At 37.7% G+C, this 19,109-nt stretch overlaps 1 protein-coding gene and 1 pseudogene across 3 annotated transcripts; both read left to right on the top strand.

Moving 5' to 3' along the window:
* Positions 1-158: 158 nt before the first annotated feature.
* Positions 159-8,212, top strand: LOC127626582 (meiotic recombination protein DMC1/LIM15 homolog; annotated as a pseudogene).
* Positions 2,839-17,657, top strand: LOC127626579 (eukaryotic peptide chain release factor GTP-binding subunit ERF3A-like). 3 transcript variants are annotated; one of them, XM_052102468.1, is made up of 15 exons: positions 2,839-2,953; positions 7,688-7,793; positions 9,816-9,857; positions 11,627-11,863; positions 12,077-12,110; positions 12,211-12,288; positions 12,424-12,604; positions 12,839-12,993; positions 13,076-13,216; positions 14,076-14,169; positions 14,842-14,922; positions 15,788-15,961; positions 16,073-16,162; positions 16,277-16,445; positions 16,569-17,657. In XM_052102468.1, exons 3-15 carry the CDS (start codon positions 9,836-9,838, stop codon positions 16,619-16,621), a joined length of 1,509 nt encoding a protein of 502 aa, XP_051958428.1. In that variant the 5' UTR covers positions 2,839-2,953; positions 7,688-7,793; positions 9,816-9,835; the 3' UTR covers positions 16,622-17,657. The 3 variants fall into 3 exon arrangements, with proteins under 3 accessions (XP_051958428.1, XP_051958429.1, XP_051958427.1); XM_052102469.1 differs by lacking the exon at positions 2,839-2,953 and having other exon boundaries at positions 7,248-7,793; XM_052102467.1 differs by lacking the exons at positions 2,839-2,953; positions 7,688-7,793 and adding an exon at positions 8,576-8,994 and having other exon boundaries at positions 16,569-17,656.
* Positions 17,658-19,109: the final 1,452 nt, after the last annotated feature.

Below are 19,109 nucleotides of genomic sequence, written 5' to 3'. Positions count from 1 at the left end.
ATAGACGGGTTTACATTTCAGATTGGTTATAGATAAAACATATAAAATGTACTTGAAAAGTGAAGTACATTTGAAATTTAAAAATTAATAAAATCACACCTTTGAAAGCTGTCAAAGATCTATCAAAGCTCGCGACAGACCCACGCGCGAAGACAGTGAGTAGATTTCGTCAGAGGTCCTTCCGGTTTAAACGTGAGGTAAAAGATCATTTATATTCATTTATTTTTGTCAACAAACGATATTGAACACCCTTATAACGAGAAACATTACTAATTGTTAATTTGAGATGAAGAGTCGTACTTTTGAAACAGCCAGTTAATAGGTAGGCCTACCTGGTTAAAAAGTTAAAAATAATAAACTAGATACTTACTGACTGATTCAGTTAACTGGCCATCGAAACAATATATATTATTGTAAACATTCTTTAAAACCATTCATTGTAGGCCTTATGAAGAGTGTGAAGGACCAAGATTTTGAGGTTGTTTTCAGGATGATGAGGTATTTCACATTCACATTATACGACCAATTTTAAAATTAATTGAACCATGTAACTTTACTTTGCAGCTTATTTGTCTTTTAGTTGTTTGTGTATAAAATTATGATTTTGCTCCTATAAAAATACCCACAGAAATCCTTTTTTCAAGACATAAAGCTCTTACAGAAGCAAGACATTGTAAGTAAAGTGACTTGGGTAGTTAAACAATGTAATTGTTATGGAAAAATATGAAAATGTAATATTGATTCATGTCACTCTCCCTTAAGAACATGGCTGACAGGAAGAAGCCAAATGACCACACGTCGCGCTCTCTGTAATGTAAAGGGTCTGTCTGAGGCCAAAGTGGACACTGGACAAAATAAAAGAAGTGCCTGCAAGTAGCTGGTAATGTGACCTCATTAAATGTATTAGCATAATTGTCTTTGTGTACCTAATTTGATTATTTTGTCTTTAAAATTCCATGCAGTTTTGTGGATTTCAAACAGCTTCTGAATACTTTGTGAAAAGGAAACAAGTGTTCCACATTTCAATTGGCAGTTTGAATTTGAGGTAGAAACAAACCAACCAACCAACCTGTTTATTGCTCTAAAACCAACAAGCAGTCTACATGACACCTGTATTTTCATGCAAGTTATAAAAAAAGTATCTGAAAAAATAAATCTTATACCTGCTGCATATGAAAGGAGAATGCCATTTCATTTAATTTCTTGTTTCGTGAACTCCTTGGAGGAGGTGTGGATAGTATGGCCATTACTGAATCTTTTGGCAGTAGGGTGCTTTCTTATGCTCTGTTAACTTTTATTTTCTTTGCTAGAATTATGCGTTATGCATTTTACTTTAATTCAGTTTCCTTCATTCAGAGTTCAGAACTGGAAAAACTCAGCTCTCTCACACACCATGCTCTTAAAAATAGATCTTGGGTTCTAATGTAAAATGCGGAACCATTTCTAAAAATAATTAAAGCTTGCTTTGATATTTCTCCATTTGCCTCATGCAGTTTCTCTTTTTCTTAAGTAACTGTTCAGGTGCCTGGAGAATATGGGTACACAGGTGGAAAGGTCATCTTTATTGATGAAAACACCTTGTATCCCTTCCGCATTTGCTTTTTTTGTTTTAAATTCATCTCACAAAATCTTTTCAATATGGAAAAGCCCATCTTTTCTCCTTAATAATTGTGAATGCCAGTCACCCAGAGAGGCTGAAGGACATTGCTGACAGATTGAATGTCGATCATGAAGCTGTATGGGATAATGTGCTATACGCACGTGCATATACGAGTAAGAACTTTGCTTTAAGTAGAAATATTTACAAAAATGTAAATTAAAAAATTTTACAAAGAGGCACTGTAACAATAAATCATTTTAATTTAACACTAGATCTGTTGAACACTGGACAGTCCAGAATTTTAAAGAGAGCCACAGAGAAAGATAAATACAAGATAAAAAGATTAAAAAAAATTACTAAATATGATAACATGATGATTGATATGAAAATATATAAGAATATGGTTATGTTGCACTTCTAAAACTGTTTTTAAGGTTTAGTAATCGCACAAAGCCATATTGCAATTTCAATCTTAATTCAATCAATCGTGCAGCATTAATGGATATCATATCTATATCTCAAAATGTCTGCTGGTTTCAAAGCATTTTGGATGGTTTGCCTCATCATGTAGCCTATAGGTAAGATCTGCTTTCACAACTGTCATGTCTGTTTATTACTTTTTCCCCCACATTTTTATTGAGAACAAGACAGAATAAAAATTAAATAATACATGTTTTTAGGACCCTTCTACATATTTTGTCTATTTATTATTTCTGGATTGTGCATTTGGATTCACAGAGTTTTTACCAAGTGTGTTACTAATTCATTATACATAAACCACTGTTTTTTCATATCGGCGATTTCATGCTTATTACCGATATGCTGATGGTTTTAATTTGGTCAATAATTGGCCGATAAATATCGACAGCCGATATATTTGTGCATCCCTAATGTTTTTATTTTTTATTAATAAATTAAAAATAAAGAAATTTAATTAAGCAGGCTAGCCGATGAAGTGCCATAGAGTGTTTTGATCTGTCTGTCTGTTGCATTCGTAGGTGAGCACCAACTGGAATTATTAGACTTTGTTGCAGCCAAGTTTCAAGAGGAGGGAGGTGTCTTTAAGCTTCTGGTAAATCAGACATATAAGACACTTAATACTATCAATGTAAACTTGCCAAAGTGTTCTCCTGTGTACTAATATATATATATATATATATATATATATATATATATATATATATATATATATATTTCTTTACATAATCTTGTGGCCATCAACAATTGGTTTTCCACAGATAATAGACTCAATCATGGCTCTTTTCTGGGTGGACTTCACTGGAAGAGGTGAGCTGGCTGAGAGACAGCAGAAGCTTGCACAAATGCTCTCTAGACTGCAGAAGATCTATGAAGGTCTGTTTTTCTTTGCAAAAGATATTCACTGCCATTCACACTTACCCCTGACATTGAACTTGATAATGGTCAGGTTTATTGACCGTGAATTAAGCTTATCCTCTTAAAGGAATTATTCACCCCTAAATGAAAATTCTCTCATCATATACTCACCCTCATGCCATCCCAGACGTGTATGACTTTCTGTCTTCTGCAGAACACAAATTAAGATTTTCTTAGAAGAATATCTCTGCTCTGTCGGTTCATACAATGCAAAAAGCACATAAAGGCAGTATAAAAGTAATCCAAATGATTCCAGTGGTTTAATCCAGATAAAAGAGATGGTTGTTGACATTAGGAGAGCACAAGGTGAACACACTCTGCTGAACATTGACGGCTCCTCTGTGGAGATTGTCAAGAGCACCAAATTCCTTGGTGTTCACCTGGTGGAGAACCTCACCTGGTCCCTCAACACCAGCTCTATCACCAAGAAAGCCCAGCAGCGTCTCTACTTTCTTCGAAGTCTGAGGAAAGCACATCTCCCACCCCCCATCCTCACTACATTCTATAGAGGGACTATTGAGAGCATCCTGAGCAGCTGCATCACTGCCTGGTTTGGGACTTGCACCGTTTCGGACTGCAAAGCCCTGCAGAGGATAGTGAGGACAGCTGAGAAGATCATCGGGGTCGTCCCTCCATCAAAGACATTTACAAAAAACACTGTATCCGCAAAGCAACCAGCATTGTGGACGACCCCACACACCCCTCACACAAACTCTTTATCCTCCTGCCGTCTGGCAAGAGGTACTAAAGCATTCGGGCCCTCACGGCCAGACTGTGTAACAGCTTCTACCCCCAAGCCATCAGACTCCTCAATACTCAGAGACTGGTTTGACACACACGTGTCCTGAGTTGCACTTTAATTACTGTCACTTTATAACGGTCTGCTACCTAAATAACTGCTATGTGCATAGAACACTATCTTATAGTATGTTATGTTTACGTTTTTTAGAAACCGTCATCTTTTTGCACTACTGTGTACTGGTCGGCGCTGCACTGTGTCTATTGTCCTGTTCATTGTCAGAAATTTGTTGTACTGTCCCGTACTTTTTGCACATGTTTGCACGTGCACTTTATATAGGTATATATAGGTATTTTATCATGTGGTCTTGTGTTGGTCCTTTGTTGTTTTTATGTAGCACCATGGTCCTGGAGGAACGTTGTCTCGTTTTGCTGTGTACTGTACTAACTGTATATGGTTGAAACGACAATAAAAACCACTTGACTTGACTTCAGAAGCGATAAGATAATTGTGGGTGAGAAACAGATCAATATTTAAGTCCTTTTTTACTATAAATTCTCCTCCCTTCCCAGTAGGTGATATCTACAAAAAATGTGAATCACCAAAAACAAAAGATGAAAGTTAAAGTGGGTATTGATCATAAAAAATGACCTATATATTTATTTGTTTATCACCCGCACCTATCATATAGCTTCTGAAGATATTGATTTAACCACTGAAGTCATATTTTCGCTGCCTTTATGTGCTTTTTGGAACCTCAAATTTCTGGCCACCATTCACTTGCATTTTATGGACTTACACAGCTGAAATATTCTTCTAAAAACCTTTGTTTGTGCTCAGCATAAGAAAGAAAGTCATACACATTAAGGATGGCATGAGGGTCAGTAAATTATGAGAAAATAGACATTTTGGGGTGATATCCCTTTAACTTGTGCAATAAAATCTGTAATTTGTGGGATATAGAGTACAATGTTGCAGTGTTTGTTACCAACCAAATGACTTCAGATCCAGGAGCATACTGGGGGAAATGCATATTTGAATTTTGCCAGCCATTTGTGTGCCATTGCGTCTGCTTCCAGCGGGGCTTGTGTGGTATTCCCCACTGAGGCAAATAGATTGATTTCTGCTTTTCCGAATATTTCCCAAATCCTCAATACAGTTTGAGAATGAAGTCTCCATTTGCCCGTTATCACCCCTTGGTGTGACAGCAGGTCCGTGCTGTAATTCTGGTGGCCTGGGACATATGTCGCTCAAGGAGATGAGATGACACTCGCTTCAAAGGAGCAGGCGACGCGTCAGTCTCAACAATAGCAGTTAATGAATTCCAGCTTGGCGGTTTATATATGCCACAACCGTCATGTTGTCTGAACACAGACATGAATATTTCTGACTGAAAAGCCAGAAAAGATAGCTCTAGGCGGTTGATGCGCCACACTTTCTTCACCACTGTCCAGGTGCCGAAAGTTGGCCGTCCATCGCACACCGCCCCCAAATTGTGTTGGAAGCATCCGTAGTCACCACTTTCCGCCTGACAACTTGCCCCAGAGCAACACCTCGCTGGTAAATGGCAGGAGCTGTCCATGGTGCTAAAGCAGCTATACAGTGAAGGGATATAGTGATGCTCATGCGCCGTTGGCATCAATCATGTCGTGGCACACGGTGCTTCAACCAGCACTAAAGAGATCTCATGTGTAAGAGACCTAATGGAATGACAGCAGAGGCCACCACCATAAATCCCAATTATTTCTGAAACAGCTTCAGAGGAAGTGTTCTCCCCAGTTTGAACTGAGACAGACACTGTAGAATGGCCTGAATGCGCTCACTCGTGTGGTGCACGTGCCTGCTTGTGGAGGTGGACTCCCAAAAAGGAGATTTGTTGGCTGGGGGAGAGCTTGCTCTCTGCCCAGTTCACATTGAGGCCCAAGCTGGTATCTGTACTGGCATAACAGAGCCTCTGATTGTGCCAGTAACAGCCAATCATCGAGGTAGTTCAAGATGCACACAGTGCTCAGTCTCAGAGGGGCGAGAACTGCATCGATACACTTTGTGAATGTGTGAGGAGCCAGAGACAGTCCGAAGGGCAGGACTTTGAATTGATACGCTGTTCCCTTGAATGCGAATCTCAAAAACATCCTGCGGTGTCGTACAATTTGGATATGAAAGTATGCATCATTCAGATCTATCAACGCAAACCAATCGTGTGGGTGTACGTGCGATAAGATCCTTTTCTGAGTAATCATTTTGAACCGGCGCGTCAGATACAGATCCAGGATCGGCCGAAGCACGCTGTCTTTCTTTGGGACAAGAAAATAATGGCAGTAAAAACCCTTTTTGGGCTTGAGAATTTGCCACAATCTCTATTGTGCTTTTCACAAGGAGATTGTGTATTTCGTCTCGTAACACTGCCGCGTCTTTGGATAAAACTGTGGAAGACAGAACGTGTTGAAACTGTGTAGCTGGCATGCAAATTGGATCATATAACCATGTTCGATCGTTTTTTGCACCCATTCTGAAATACCTGTTAGGGCTTGCACGCATCTGCGTAATGGGACAGATGGCAGTTTGGCTTGTTTACCATATGATATAATGCATCGCTCACTATAGGGTTATGCATAATGTCTTTATAGAGAATCTAGCATCTAGTGCATTTGCAATGAATGCTGTATTAATTTTTGCACTTATTGCATTTTTTATTGCATTTATTTGAGAGCAAGACACAAGAACAACATTTTGAACAATATTATGAACAACAATATTCCTTTCCTGACAAACAGAAGTGGGAAGATGGGGAACAGTGTTTTGTGTCTCCAATTGAGCCTTTTTTGGAGCAGACCAGGAAGGAACCAGGAGCTCTGCTTTCTGCTTCAAAGGTTGTGCTAGTCAGGAGCACTTTTGCTGCGCGTGCTGATACGCAGGTGCCGGTGAGGTAGTAGGTTTGGGGCTTTTAGTTGGGTGCTGGCTTGAAACAGAGTGAGGGCGAACCACCTGTGATATACTCCGTTTGGCCATAAAGTATCTCATAGGCTGTGACTGCTGCTGAGTCGTGCTCAGAAAACTTATTCACAGAGCTGCCAAAGAGGCCAGCTGGTGACACTGGAGCATCCAACAGGGTGGCTTTTTCATTATCACTCATTTCTGTGAGGGTCAGCAATATATGTCAATCCAGAATTGCCAGGTTGCCCATGGACTTGCCGATGGCCTGCACAGTGAATTTTGTGGCATATCGCACTAAGTCAGTAGCAGTGAGGAGCTCTTGTAATGTCTCTTAATCAAAGCCTTGCTCGTCCATTTGCTTGAGGAGCTTGGCTTGAAATACCTGGAGAACCGCCATTTCGTGGAGTGCTGATTCAGTTTGTCCTGCCGCTGAGTAAGCTTTTCCCGCCAGTGCGGACGTTTGCCGACATGGTTTGGAAGGATGTATGGGGTGTGTTTCCACGGCCTGTTACTCATTGGGCAGAGGTGTGCTGCTACTGGCTCCTCCACAGGGGGTAGTTGGGCACAACTGTTTTCTTCTCCATGTTTCACATTAAAGAGGATGGCGTCACTGCTCCGAGAAAGGAACACGCCAGGACAGTTCTTTATGACCTTCGGGGAGAATTGGGTAGATTTGTGGAACGCAGCCTTTTTACGTTGTTCGGACTGCTGGAACCGTCTTGAAGGAAGAAATATAGCAGACAGTTTTGAATCAAAACAGGCATGGCTCAAACACCATGACCAATTTTAGTATATTGGTATTATTGTAGAGAGGTTTCAACTAGGTCGTGTAAGAAGGCACCCCTATATGCGTTAATAAACGCAATGTCAAGTGTACTGAGTCGTAAGGGAACAATAATTAAAGATAGGAACACAAAACAAGTGCTACACATCAATGAAAAGGGATTAATGGAACATTTTAAATAGCATCACTGCTAATCAACCTAACTGGAAAAAAATGAACTCTTGCTTTCAAGCAGATCCCAAAAAGCCTATCGGAGGACACATACTGGCGCATGCCTCCACCATGTGCATCAGCTTGAGAAAAGGACATGCTGAATTGAGAATTGCCAAGATATTTGTTAGGTAATATACTACTCTTTTGTTTAATTCACTCAACTAAGATAAAGAGAACATGATAACCATAACATAATCTTTCAAATGATTTCATTTACTGGTGTAATATAGTTATTATACTGGTTTTACAGTTAGTAACCTTCCTAAAATAATGTTCTAAGTCATTTTTCAGGTTTTTCAGAAAACAAAAAAAAACTGAACCAAATATCATGAGGAGATTATTTTGGCAAAAAAAAATATTTATACTTACATTAGTTACATTATTTTAGGAAGGTGATGATATATGAACATATTGGATTGTTATAATTCAAGCTATTTGTTTAAAATGCCTGCAGCTTAAAACTTCAGCTTTTTACAGCTCAGACATGCCAGAAAAAGAGGCTACCTTTGCCATTACTCCTGGAGGAATAGCAGATGCCAAAGACTAAAAATCTCCACAGAAAATCAAATGTTACATAAATGTCTGGAATTCTTCATTTTTCAAGATTATACATGACGTAATCGGTTCAGGTTAAAACAAATCAGTTGTATTTATTTACTTGTGTGTTAAGAGTTTATTTATTTATGTATTCATAAATTTGGTCCACACTATCTGAACATGTAATTTTGAAAATTTAAGTATTTTAATTCTAAATAAAAATAAGTTTAAAATTACGTTAAATAAAAACTATTATATAATAAGACTCCCGTCTTATTACTTTATTATGAATTTTGTTGCTCTACCAAAACAACTTTAATTTGAAAAACGTTGATGTGCAGCCATAATGGAAAGTCATCATCACACACGGTCGCTGCTTTCACATTCCACGTTATTGCTCTGTGTGCGCAATGAACATCCAGGACCAGCTAGCTAGCTACACGTCCATGGTGTCGCATGAAGACTAGGCGTCCCATGCACCATTTTAGCACATTTACGAGTTTTCCGACCCCGTAATTTACCTGGAATAGATATTGAAAACGCAGCAGATTTGGTTTAGATAACAACTACGTCGTAGGTTATAGCGCAAGCCGCTAGAAACATCAGCTATTCGCGTTAAAGCCAATATGGACTCGGGAGACACAGCGCCTGATTCGTGGGAACAGGAGGACGATGTTGAGGCCACGGCGGATACCGAACTTCAGTCCGCCTTCACCGGGCTTAACGTGAATGCTCCAGAATTCGTACCATTCTTTCTTTCACGGGGTCCAACGGAAAACTCCACGTCCGACGGTAAAGTGACAGCGACATAAACGGGCTCACAGCTTTGATACTGGCTGACCATAAAAGGCTCTTAGCTGTAAATGTTTTTAGCAAGTTATTCGAAGAGGTGCAAGCGTTTCGTTGAACGTTGTGTTTACGTATCCAGCTAGCTGCTACTTTATAAGATGTGGCTTCAAAATCAATGATACACGTTTATTTTTCTTTATAGTTCACTTGAACTCAAACCTGTTTAGTCTTGCGTGGCCGGGTTAACAATTTCCCTCATTCATTTTATATCAAGTTTATATAGGATAGTTTGACATATTAAAAATGCGTAAGGTTCATGACACATTGTACAAGAACTGACACTCTGGTAGGAGCCATTATGCCAGAGTGGACACTGGGTTTGCTAGGGACCCCGGTTCTATAAAGCCCAACTCTGTCACATATTGTATCCTTTAAAAGCATGGGAATTTCACCAAACACTTACATATTCGGGTCTTTGGAGACCCAGCACTTATTTCTATCACAAATAAATCTCCAAAATTCCTACATATTGTCAATTTGTTTTTACAAATATTTGTAAGACAATTTTAATAAAATAAAATATATGTTAATGTTTATTTTTCATATATCAAAGAAATCAGGACAAAACTAAAACACAATTCATTACTTTCACACTAATATTTCATGAGACATATCTGGCTGTTAAAAACACATATTAAGCTACACGCAAATGCAGTGAGCTGAACAGCCCATGTAATATAATTGTAATAATGTTAAAACACACTAGCTTTATAACAGGGTAAAATTTGATGGTATTCAGTCATTACACTTGTTTCTCTCCACAGGCAGTGATGCAGTGGCCAGTATGGAAATCTCAGAACCAGTGGGTATGTCAGTGTTTTTTTGTATAGCTGTGGATCAAACTCTGCTTTGCTTTTGTGCTCTGATATAGTGTCGAACTGCCACTGAGGGCAACTTGGGGTTCTTACATCAGCACACATGTGCTCATATTACAGGCCTTATTTATCCCTTTGCTTACACCTCTTGTTAGAGCAACTGACCCAGAGAAGCAGTTAACAGACTTTCTCTGAATGAAGGGAGTAGTGCTGATTTATTTAGCCCTGATTCCAGCTGTACAATATGATAGGACATGGCATTTTGTATGCAAACTGAATATATTTGTATTCCCATGAAACATATGAGAGATTTAATTCCAATGTAAGAAACCAGTTGGAAATTCCAATGTGTTCATATACAAGCATAGATGTTAAAGGGGTCATACCCTGAGGATTCAAATTTTCCCTTATATTTTGACACACAAGAGGTATTATTACTATAAAACCATACTGTAAGTTTCAGAACTCAAAAATTCTCCTCACTGCAAAAAGAGCATTTGTTGAAACCAAGCTGCCAAAACGACTCATTCTCTACCTCATCCAGTGTGATGCCACACTGTGGAAGACATTTGCATATCAACGCCTATGTTATGAATGCAGACAAGGGCAGACAAGGAGTGGGATCTAAATGCGGGTTCTTTATTAACTGAAAAAAGTAAACACAAAACAAGCAGGAACAAAAGAAAACATCCACGGGGGGACAAAACTGAAACTAAAACACGAACACAACGGAGGAACACGGAACTAGGGAAACACGGCAGGAAGAAAACACGGCAAGACAGGCAACGGAGCAAACATAGGAACATGAACATTCAACGATCGACAAGGAGTGGAGAACAAACAGGGTTTATATACACAGACACAGGATGATCACAAACGACAATCAGGTGCGAACGATGACAGTGCTGGCAGTGATGAGATCCGGGAATTGTGGGAAGTGTAGTTTTAGACAAAGACAAGTGAAACACAGGGCAGACAACAAGGGAATCGTGACAGCCTACTTTACCTTTAATCACTTCCATTGCCTGCCCAGTAGTAGTGGGCAGTGAGATGGCAAATAGAGAGAGCAAGTCAGTCAAGAGAGCCAATCATAACAGTTGGCATTTACTGTCAAGTCTTAAAGGAGAAGCAGCACCAAAACCGTTTCTAAGAGAGGGTCAAAATGAGGGTGGAAAATTATCATGTTTTAGAAATATAGGACTAGTAATATACTTTACTAATATTATAAGAAAACTTTAAGGAACATATAAAAATAATAACAAAGGCATGTCATGACTTGATTTATTTGCATATTGTTTCATGATATCAGTTGTTACCTTGATTCTTCTCCCAAGAAAGGACTGCATTGTATATGTTCAGTGAAGTGGCTTGGCGAACAAAGGGACTTGCAGTGGTTCCATGAACTGTTAGTCAGTATAAAATTTGTAATAGCATAGTAATCAGTTAATTGAAATTCCTTTTTCCTTCATTTGATTATATTTTCCTTTTGTGTGCTCTTTTTTTAATAAATAGTATCACTATCCAAATGTAAAACTGATATTTAAAAATACAAAATATTTAAATTTCTTTATTTATTAAGATGTAGCTAAATGCTTTTCCTGCATGCCACAGAAATTTGATTGACAGGTAATGTTAGATACTGCATAACAAGAAGTGTCTTTCCCCATTTTCCAAGAGTAGGTGTTTAGGTAAGTTGTCTTAAATTTGCACCTTGTGTATATGTGCGGTAAAATGCTAAAACATTGTGAGTGTCACCACAGCTGCAGTGGAGAATGGAGAGACAGATGTCAACACAGTTGAAACGTGGGAGCAGAAGGGTGAGCCGGATGAGGAGGAACCAAGGTGTGAAACCCTGCCAGAGATTGGATGCTGTGGGGACGAAGCACAGGATGAAATGATGGAGGAAGATGAGGAGATGCCCATCCCCAAACTGCCTCCTCCCCCACCGGACGCCCCTAAAAAAGAACATGTTAATGTTGTGTTCATTGGACATGTGGGTATGTTAGTTTGGACTATTATGACTCCCACATTGCAGTCCATTTCCTCTGTTTACATTTTGTAATGATATTGTTTATATTGTATTAGGGTTAAGATAGAGAGCACTGTTTAATGTATTTAAATGATCTTTCTTTGTAACAATGCATGTCAGAATTATCTTGGATGATCTTTTATTGATATGTTTTTTACTTGATTTATTTTTTTTTGTACAGATGCAGGCAAGTCAACAATTGGTGGACAGATCATGTGAGTGAGCCATCAGTCTTTATAACAAAGTCATAACTTTGTAATACATGCAACACTTGTTATAAGAACTGGCTGAATGCTTATTTACTGTTCCATTAAGGTATCTAACTGGTATGGTGGACAAGCGAACACTGGATAAATATGAACGGGAGGCGAAAGAGAAGAACAGAGAGACTTGGTGGGCAAGCTGTGTTATTAATGCTTTCCTTTGCCTTTTCTCATAGTATATTTCATTTTTCAAACATGGGTTTTGGTTAAGTTGCAGAAGTCTATCTTGAGATTTTCAATGTCATCAATCTGTTTTTATCTGCAGGTATCTTTCCTGGGCTTTAGACACAAACCAAGAGGAAAGAGACAAGGGGAAAACAGTAGAAGTTGGAAGAGCCTACTTTGAAACAGAGAAAAAGCATTTTACTATTCTTGATGCTCCAGGCCATAAAAGCTTTGTACCCAACATGATCGGAGGGGCATCCCAAGCTGACTTGGCAGTGCTGGTGAGACCCTCCTGAAGCATTTTCTTTGTTTTTAAACTGTGCTTATTTCATTTTGTAAGCATGGCTTGTTGGATTGAGAATACTAGAAAAGTAAAAAAAGTTGTCAGCTTTAGCAGTTCACAGTAATGCTGTACATTTCACTGTAAAATATTTATGGTAGTTTTTGATTTTATTATGCCTAGATTTATTGACAGACATGTTTAGTAAAAAACATTCCATTCTTTTTGTCATCAGGTCATCTCTGCTAGAAAGGGTGAGTTTGAGACCGGTTTTGAAAAGGGAGGCCAGACAAGGGAGCATGCCATGCTGGCCAAAACAGCTGGAGTCAAACATCTGATAGTCCTCATCAACAAAATGGACGATCCCACTGTGAACTGGAGCTTGGATAGGTACATTCAATTCAATTAAAATTGTATCTTTGTATTGCAATCTTGTTTTTCTTTGACCGGTTACTACACATTTTCCCCACAGATATGAGGAATGTAAAGAGAAGTTAGTGCCATTTCTGAAGAAGGTTGGCTTTAATCCAAAGAAAGATATTCACTTCATGCCCTGCTCCGGATTGACAGGAGCTAACTTGAAAGAGCCTTCCGAGTTGTGCCCCTGGTATACGTAAGTGATTACCTTCTATGGCTGTGCTACTTAAAATGTATTAAGCATAATTTTACTGGCTATTATGAACACATATGTAGAGGTAGACTGATATATCAGTTTTACCAATTAATCGGTACGGATAGTTGCTTTTTGGAACGTTATCGACAAAAAAGTATGCTGATAGTTGCCGATTTAAAAAAATATATATATACTTGATTAACAATCATTTGGGGATTTGCTGTATCTAAGTCTTTCATCATTGACAATATTCATCCCTATTTTTATGCTGACTTCAGTCCAGTGCATATTTTGTTATTTTGATTAGATAATCAAGTGTTCTAAATTGAAGCAAGGGTATGCAAAGAATAATTTACTATTTGAAAATGTGCCCCATCAGCACATACATCGTGTGTCCTACTACATATCTTCTGAATAATAATTAACCTTATTCCACATTAAATCTCATCTGGCAAAATATCTTTAAATACACAAAACTCTTCATCTGGTGAATATACAGTATAGGCTATAAAAAGCTTAATTTGGCAAATACTTAAATATAGAGCATTGTAATGGAGCCAAGTCTCCGTCATTTTAAAATAAGAGTCCCTTGGATGTTTTGGGATTGTTTATTGTTAAAAGTCCCACTTTATGCACCAAATCTTAGTTTCTTTCTTGTTATTATTTATTTATTATATAGGTTTCTGGTTATTATAAGGATTTTGGTTGAATAATAAACTGCATCTGGTATCTGCAAAATACACTACCTGTCGATCTCTACACATATGTTGTGTTGGGTAAAATCAGAGTGATTCTAATGCATGCTGCAAAGCCACACTGTCTTTGTTTGGTCATTTACTCATACCTGCAACTTTTGTAGGGGATTACCTTTTATTCCACATCTGGACAGCCTTGCAAACTACAACAGATCAAGTGATGGTCCTATCAGATTGCCTATTGTAGACAAATACAAGGTAAAATTATATTAATATCTTATAATCTAATGTATAGTTTAAAATGGTGTTCATAGATGATCTACTGTTTATTCCAGTTTTGCCTGTTTAGTCCTACCAGGGACATTTGCATAAGTAGCATGTTCATCAAAGCAGCATCTATTCAGATAAAATATTATGGTTAGATGTGAGTTTCTATTAAGAGTATTTTACTGCTCCTAATACTGCTATTATTTCAGGTTATAATGAGGATTCCCGGTTATTTAAATACTGCCATGTGGGTGACTTTGGCAGGAAAAACAACTCTAGTATAATGAAACAAGGAAATTGTGTTCTCAGCGGTTCTTTTCCCAGTGAAAATGAATCAGCCGGGTATTATGAAACCAAGAAGCAAAACTTGGTTCTGTGATCAGTGCATGTAATGAGATAAAGTTCAAGATAATTCATATCATGCTTGGTTTTTCAAGAGAGCTGGCACTTACCACCAGATTAATTCAGAAATTATCCATAACTATATATATGTATGTATGTATGTATGTATATATATATATATATATATATATATATATATATATATATATATATATATATATATATATATATATAAACATTTTCAAATAAACTTCGCAACCAAAGGAAGACAAAATTGACCCCACAATGCATTTTTGTTGTCTTTTTAAATCTCCTGTGTAGGACATGGGCACCGTGGTGCTTGGAAAGCTGGAGTCTGGAAGTATCGGCAAAGCACAACAACTTATTATGATGCCAAATAGGGTAAGTACTGTGGCTGAGGGGTGTGGAACACAAAATCAGGGTACAAAATTAGCAAAGCAAATAAAAAACATCAACGAAAACACAACATAAATACGGTCACAAAATGAAGCCATTACACAACGGAAATAAGGCACAACACAACGATATTAAGCTACAGCACAGTGGAAAAGCTACAGCACAAAGGAAATAAGCTACAACACAACGAAAATTAAGCCACAACACAACAAAATTAATAAGATTCAACACAACAGAATTATTTAAAAAAAAGAGTTAAAAACACAGTATTTATTTGCCTTTAAGTGCTCTGGCCAATACCTGGTTGGGTTTCTTCCAGAACTCTTAATGCACATAACTTGCTTCGAATCCTTAACAGGCAGTGATGTGAAAATAATGTCATAGTACCTGCAGCTAGTCTTGCACACCAGCAGCTCTTATAAGGTGTCCTGCTCCCATAAAAAATGGGCTGTATTCTGGCTGTAGCCCCCGTACAGTGCCTAAAAATATTTCACTGTGCTGTGGGTTAATTTCATTGTGTTGTGGCTTATTTCCGCTGTGCTATGTTTTTTCTGTTGTGCTGTGGCTTATTTCTGATGTGTTTTCAGCTTTTATTTGCTTTGCTAATATAGTTGTGTTATGCACTTCTCTGCTACCATAGGTAAGACTGTAATAACCAACATTAAGCCCAAGAAAATATGCCTTAGTTGCAAATACAATATTCTGTTATGGCATTGCTATGCAAGAATGTTTCAGAGAGTAAGCATTAAAGATGTATCTAAAGCAATTGCTATGAATGCAATGCATTATAATAGCATCTTGAATAATCACTGAGAACATCTGAGACATTGCGTTTTCTCTTATTTCCCAGCATACAGTGGAGGTGTTGAGTCTGCTGTCTGATGATGTAGAGACAGATTTCGCTGGACCTGGTGAAAACCTGAAGCTCCGGCTCAAAGGCATTGAGGAGGAAGAGATTCTCCCAGGATTTATTCTATGCAATGCTGAGAACCTCTGCCACTCAGGGCGCACTTTTGATGCCCAGGTAATAATTTTAGCGCTGATATTGTTTAGTCATTATGATTATTTTCTCTTGTTTTGCAATGTTTTGCACACAAAGAGAAATAATTCCTTTTTTCTATTTTCTTGTTCACAGATTGTCATTATTGAACACAAATCTATTATATGCCCTGGTTACAGTGCAGTACTACACATACATACCTGCATAGAAGAAGTGCAGATAACAGTAAGTTATGTTTTGCGGTTTACAAAAGCACTCACATGTAGTCTAAAACATTCACTCAAAACTCCACAATGGCTCTCATGTTAATGCTTATTCTTCAAAAACCTCCCTAAATAGGCCTTAATCTGTCTGGTGGACAAGAAGACAGGAGAAAAGAGCAAGACTCGCCCGCGCTTTGTCAAACAAGACCAAGTATGCATCGCCCGTCTTAGAGCTGCAGGAACTATCTGCTTAGAGACTTTTAAAGACTTCCCTCAGATGGGGCGGTTCACCCTGAGAGATGAGGGTAAGCTAATAGAACAAATCAGACATCATCCATTTGGGTACACCTGTAGTTTGAAGATGATATTTTTCAAACGTATTAACAGATATATTGCCTAAAAAGAGGAAAAATGTTATTTATTTATAGGTAAGACAATCGCAATTGGTAAGGTGCTGAAGTTGGTACCTGAGAAGGACTAAATTTGGACAGAAGTACTGCTCTGGTGCACTCTGGGACTCATGAGGATACAGTGGTGTGCCTGCCAGATGTCCTTCAAACTGTTCCATCTCCCCACTGTGGATCAGTCTAGAAGAAAATTACTTTGGACAAAAGGACCTTTATCAATTTTAGGAAGAACATTAATATAGAAAGACAAGCTCAGTGTGACAGCTTTCTCATATTGAGAGCTCAACTATGCCACTCATGTAGCCCAATTTTTGCCAGTTTCTGGTAACACATTTAATCTAAAAATGGATGCAAATTTATTTTAAGGCATTGGCTTTTAAATTTTATGTTGGAAATACAGATGTCAGAAGGAGTCTTGGTGTCATCTCATTAAAAGGTTAATGCCATACCTGTGTTCACCTCCCAGCTTTGAAATAATTTACCCTCCAAAAGAATGTTGGGTCACTGATTGGTTGCTACAGCATTATTAGGGCAGTTAGAGACTTTTGACTGTTCATTGTTGTGTGAAATATGGTCCAACAGGGTCTACGCTTGCCAGTAACCTTGCTCTTTTACCTGGCAAGTCCTGCAAGAGTGGTAATGGTCAAGTTCATATTGTGGATAGGGCACACTAGAGAGATACCATGACACTTATGGTAGAGATTTAATTATACACATGATGACCAGATTAATTTGTTTACAGTAATGCCATTATATAACAAATGACAAATGCACTAAAGTGGTTAAAGAATAACTCTTGTCACATCAACTGGTGTTAATTCTGTACACTGATGTTGGGGGATGTAAACATCAAACTTAAAAAAAAAAAAACATTAAAATGAAACGAAATATGGATAATTTATCTTAGTTTTTGTCCATATTCTATTCATATTCCAGGAAATCACAACGCAGTTCAGGAATTCCATACTGAAAGAGGCCATTTAGCCCAGAGACAGAACACTGGTATTAAATGAATGGGAGAAATTGGAACGCCTAACGGATGTGGAAAAGGAAGTCCCGCCTTTCAAGCAAAATAGCCAATCGCCTTTTATGTACAGACATCGACTGTGAGTCAACTTGAGAACGCGAATGAGCTTTAAGCTGAACCAGCCTGAAAATAGCGTTTTTTTTATAACGTGATCTCAAATAAATAAAATAAATTACACAATTTTGATACCATTACTGTATAATTTTACTGCTGATTTTATATATATTCTTTATTCGTAATTTTGATAAACCGTTTTGGAGATTTCGGTCTTTCCCCATTTAAGTAGACAGGAACAGTACTTTTATGCCGTTGCCCACCCTGCCCGGAAGCGTTTCAAAGATGGCCGCCGAGTGAACTGACTTGCCTTGAAAATGGACTCTGCTAATGGAAGTTCAGTAGAGTGCAACAGTGACAGCTCAAGTATTTCCCCCATTAATTTCTTCCATAGACTTTTAATACAATCCTTCTTAAAAGAGTTGTGAGCCATGAACCAAACGAACCAGCTCTAGAGTGCAATAGTCTGGTTCCGGAGGTAAAAATACCATTATTTTATCCCATATACGAATTGATTTTTAAAGATAACTAAACATATATCTACCATGAGATCCGAAGTTATTCATCGATGTTATATGCTTCCGTTGAAGCATACATCTGCGTTATTTCAACTTCATTGTAAACGAATCGTGTTTAAAATCGGAATTCATGGTAAACAACTACATTACCCATGATACAGCAGAGAAAGATCCACCAATCAGAGAACCGCGTCTAACGAAACCTGATTCTGAGCGACCGCGCGCCACCATGACGCATGGTGAATGACGTAATCGAGTCGGTCTCCCTTCACCCTTAAACTTAAAAAAACAACAAAAAAAAAACTACTTATATATTTGTACATTTCGGGATATTTTACAATAAACGTAAAATATTTTGTTTCTATGCATATAATCAACTAATTAAGATCGATAGTTATATATATAACACTTAAAATTGATTAACAAGGGAAAAGGTTTCAAATATTCTATACATTCGCTTTGCCTATAATGCATCAGTTCAGTGTTAAACAGTATGATGTTAGGTTTATTGTTTGCCCATTTTTGTTAGTGTATATGGTATTTTCCAACAGATTAATCACCAAATTTTGTTCTAAACTCTTTGTTACTTTAATACGATAAAAATATGTCTTTACCCGTTAACCGAATATTTAATGTTGTGTGTTTAAGTATTAGTTATTCAATATCAATAATAAAAAAAAAAAATTGTAAACACACATGCAAAGAATACACGTTTTATGGATTATTCCTCTAAATTACAAAAGACACATGTAGTCTCCATGTCTCTAAAACAAATATTGAGACTACTTGTCTCACCGGGTAAATTAAATAAATAAATTTATATGTGACTTCTTTAACATTATTGGTGAGACAGCATTTACTAGGTAACTTACAGACCTCTTTCCATTCAATCTGATTATACAATGAATTCCAATATGTTTTGCATTTAGGTAACAATGTATTTTTGCATATTGTTTTTATAAA

This window comes from Xyrauchen texanus, chromosome 33, assembly GCF_025860055.1.
Source record: "Xyrauchen texanus isolate HMW12.3.18 chromosome 33, RBS_HiC_50CHRs, whole genome shotgun sequence".
Lineage (NCBI taxonomy): Eukaryota > Metazoa > Chordata > Actinopteri > Cypriniformes > Catostomidae > Xyrauchen > Xyrauchen texanus.
This window is presented reverse-complemented; position numbering and strand designations above follow the sequence as displayed.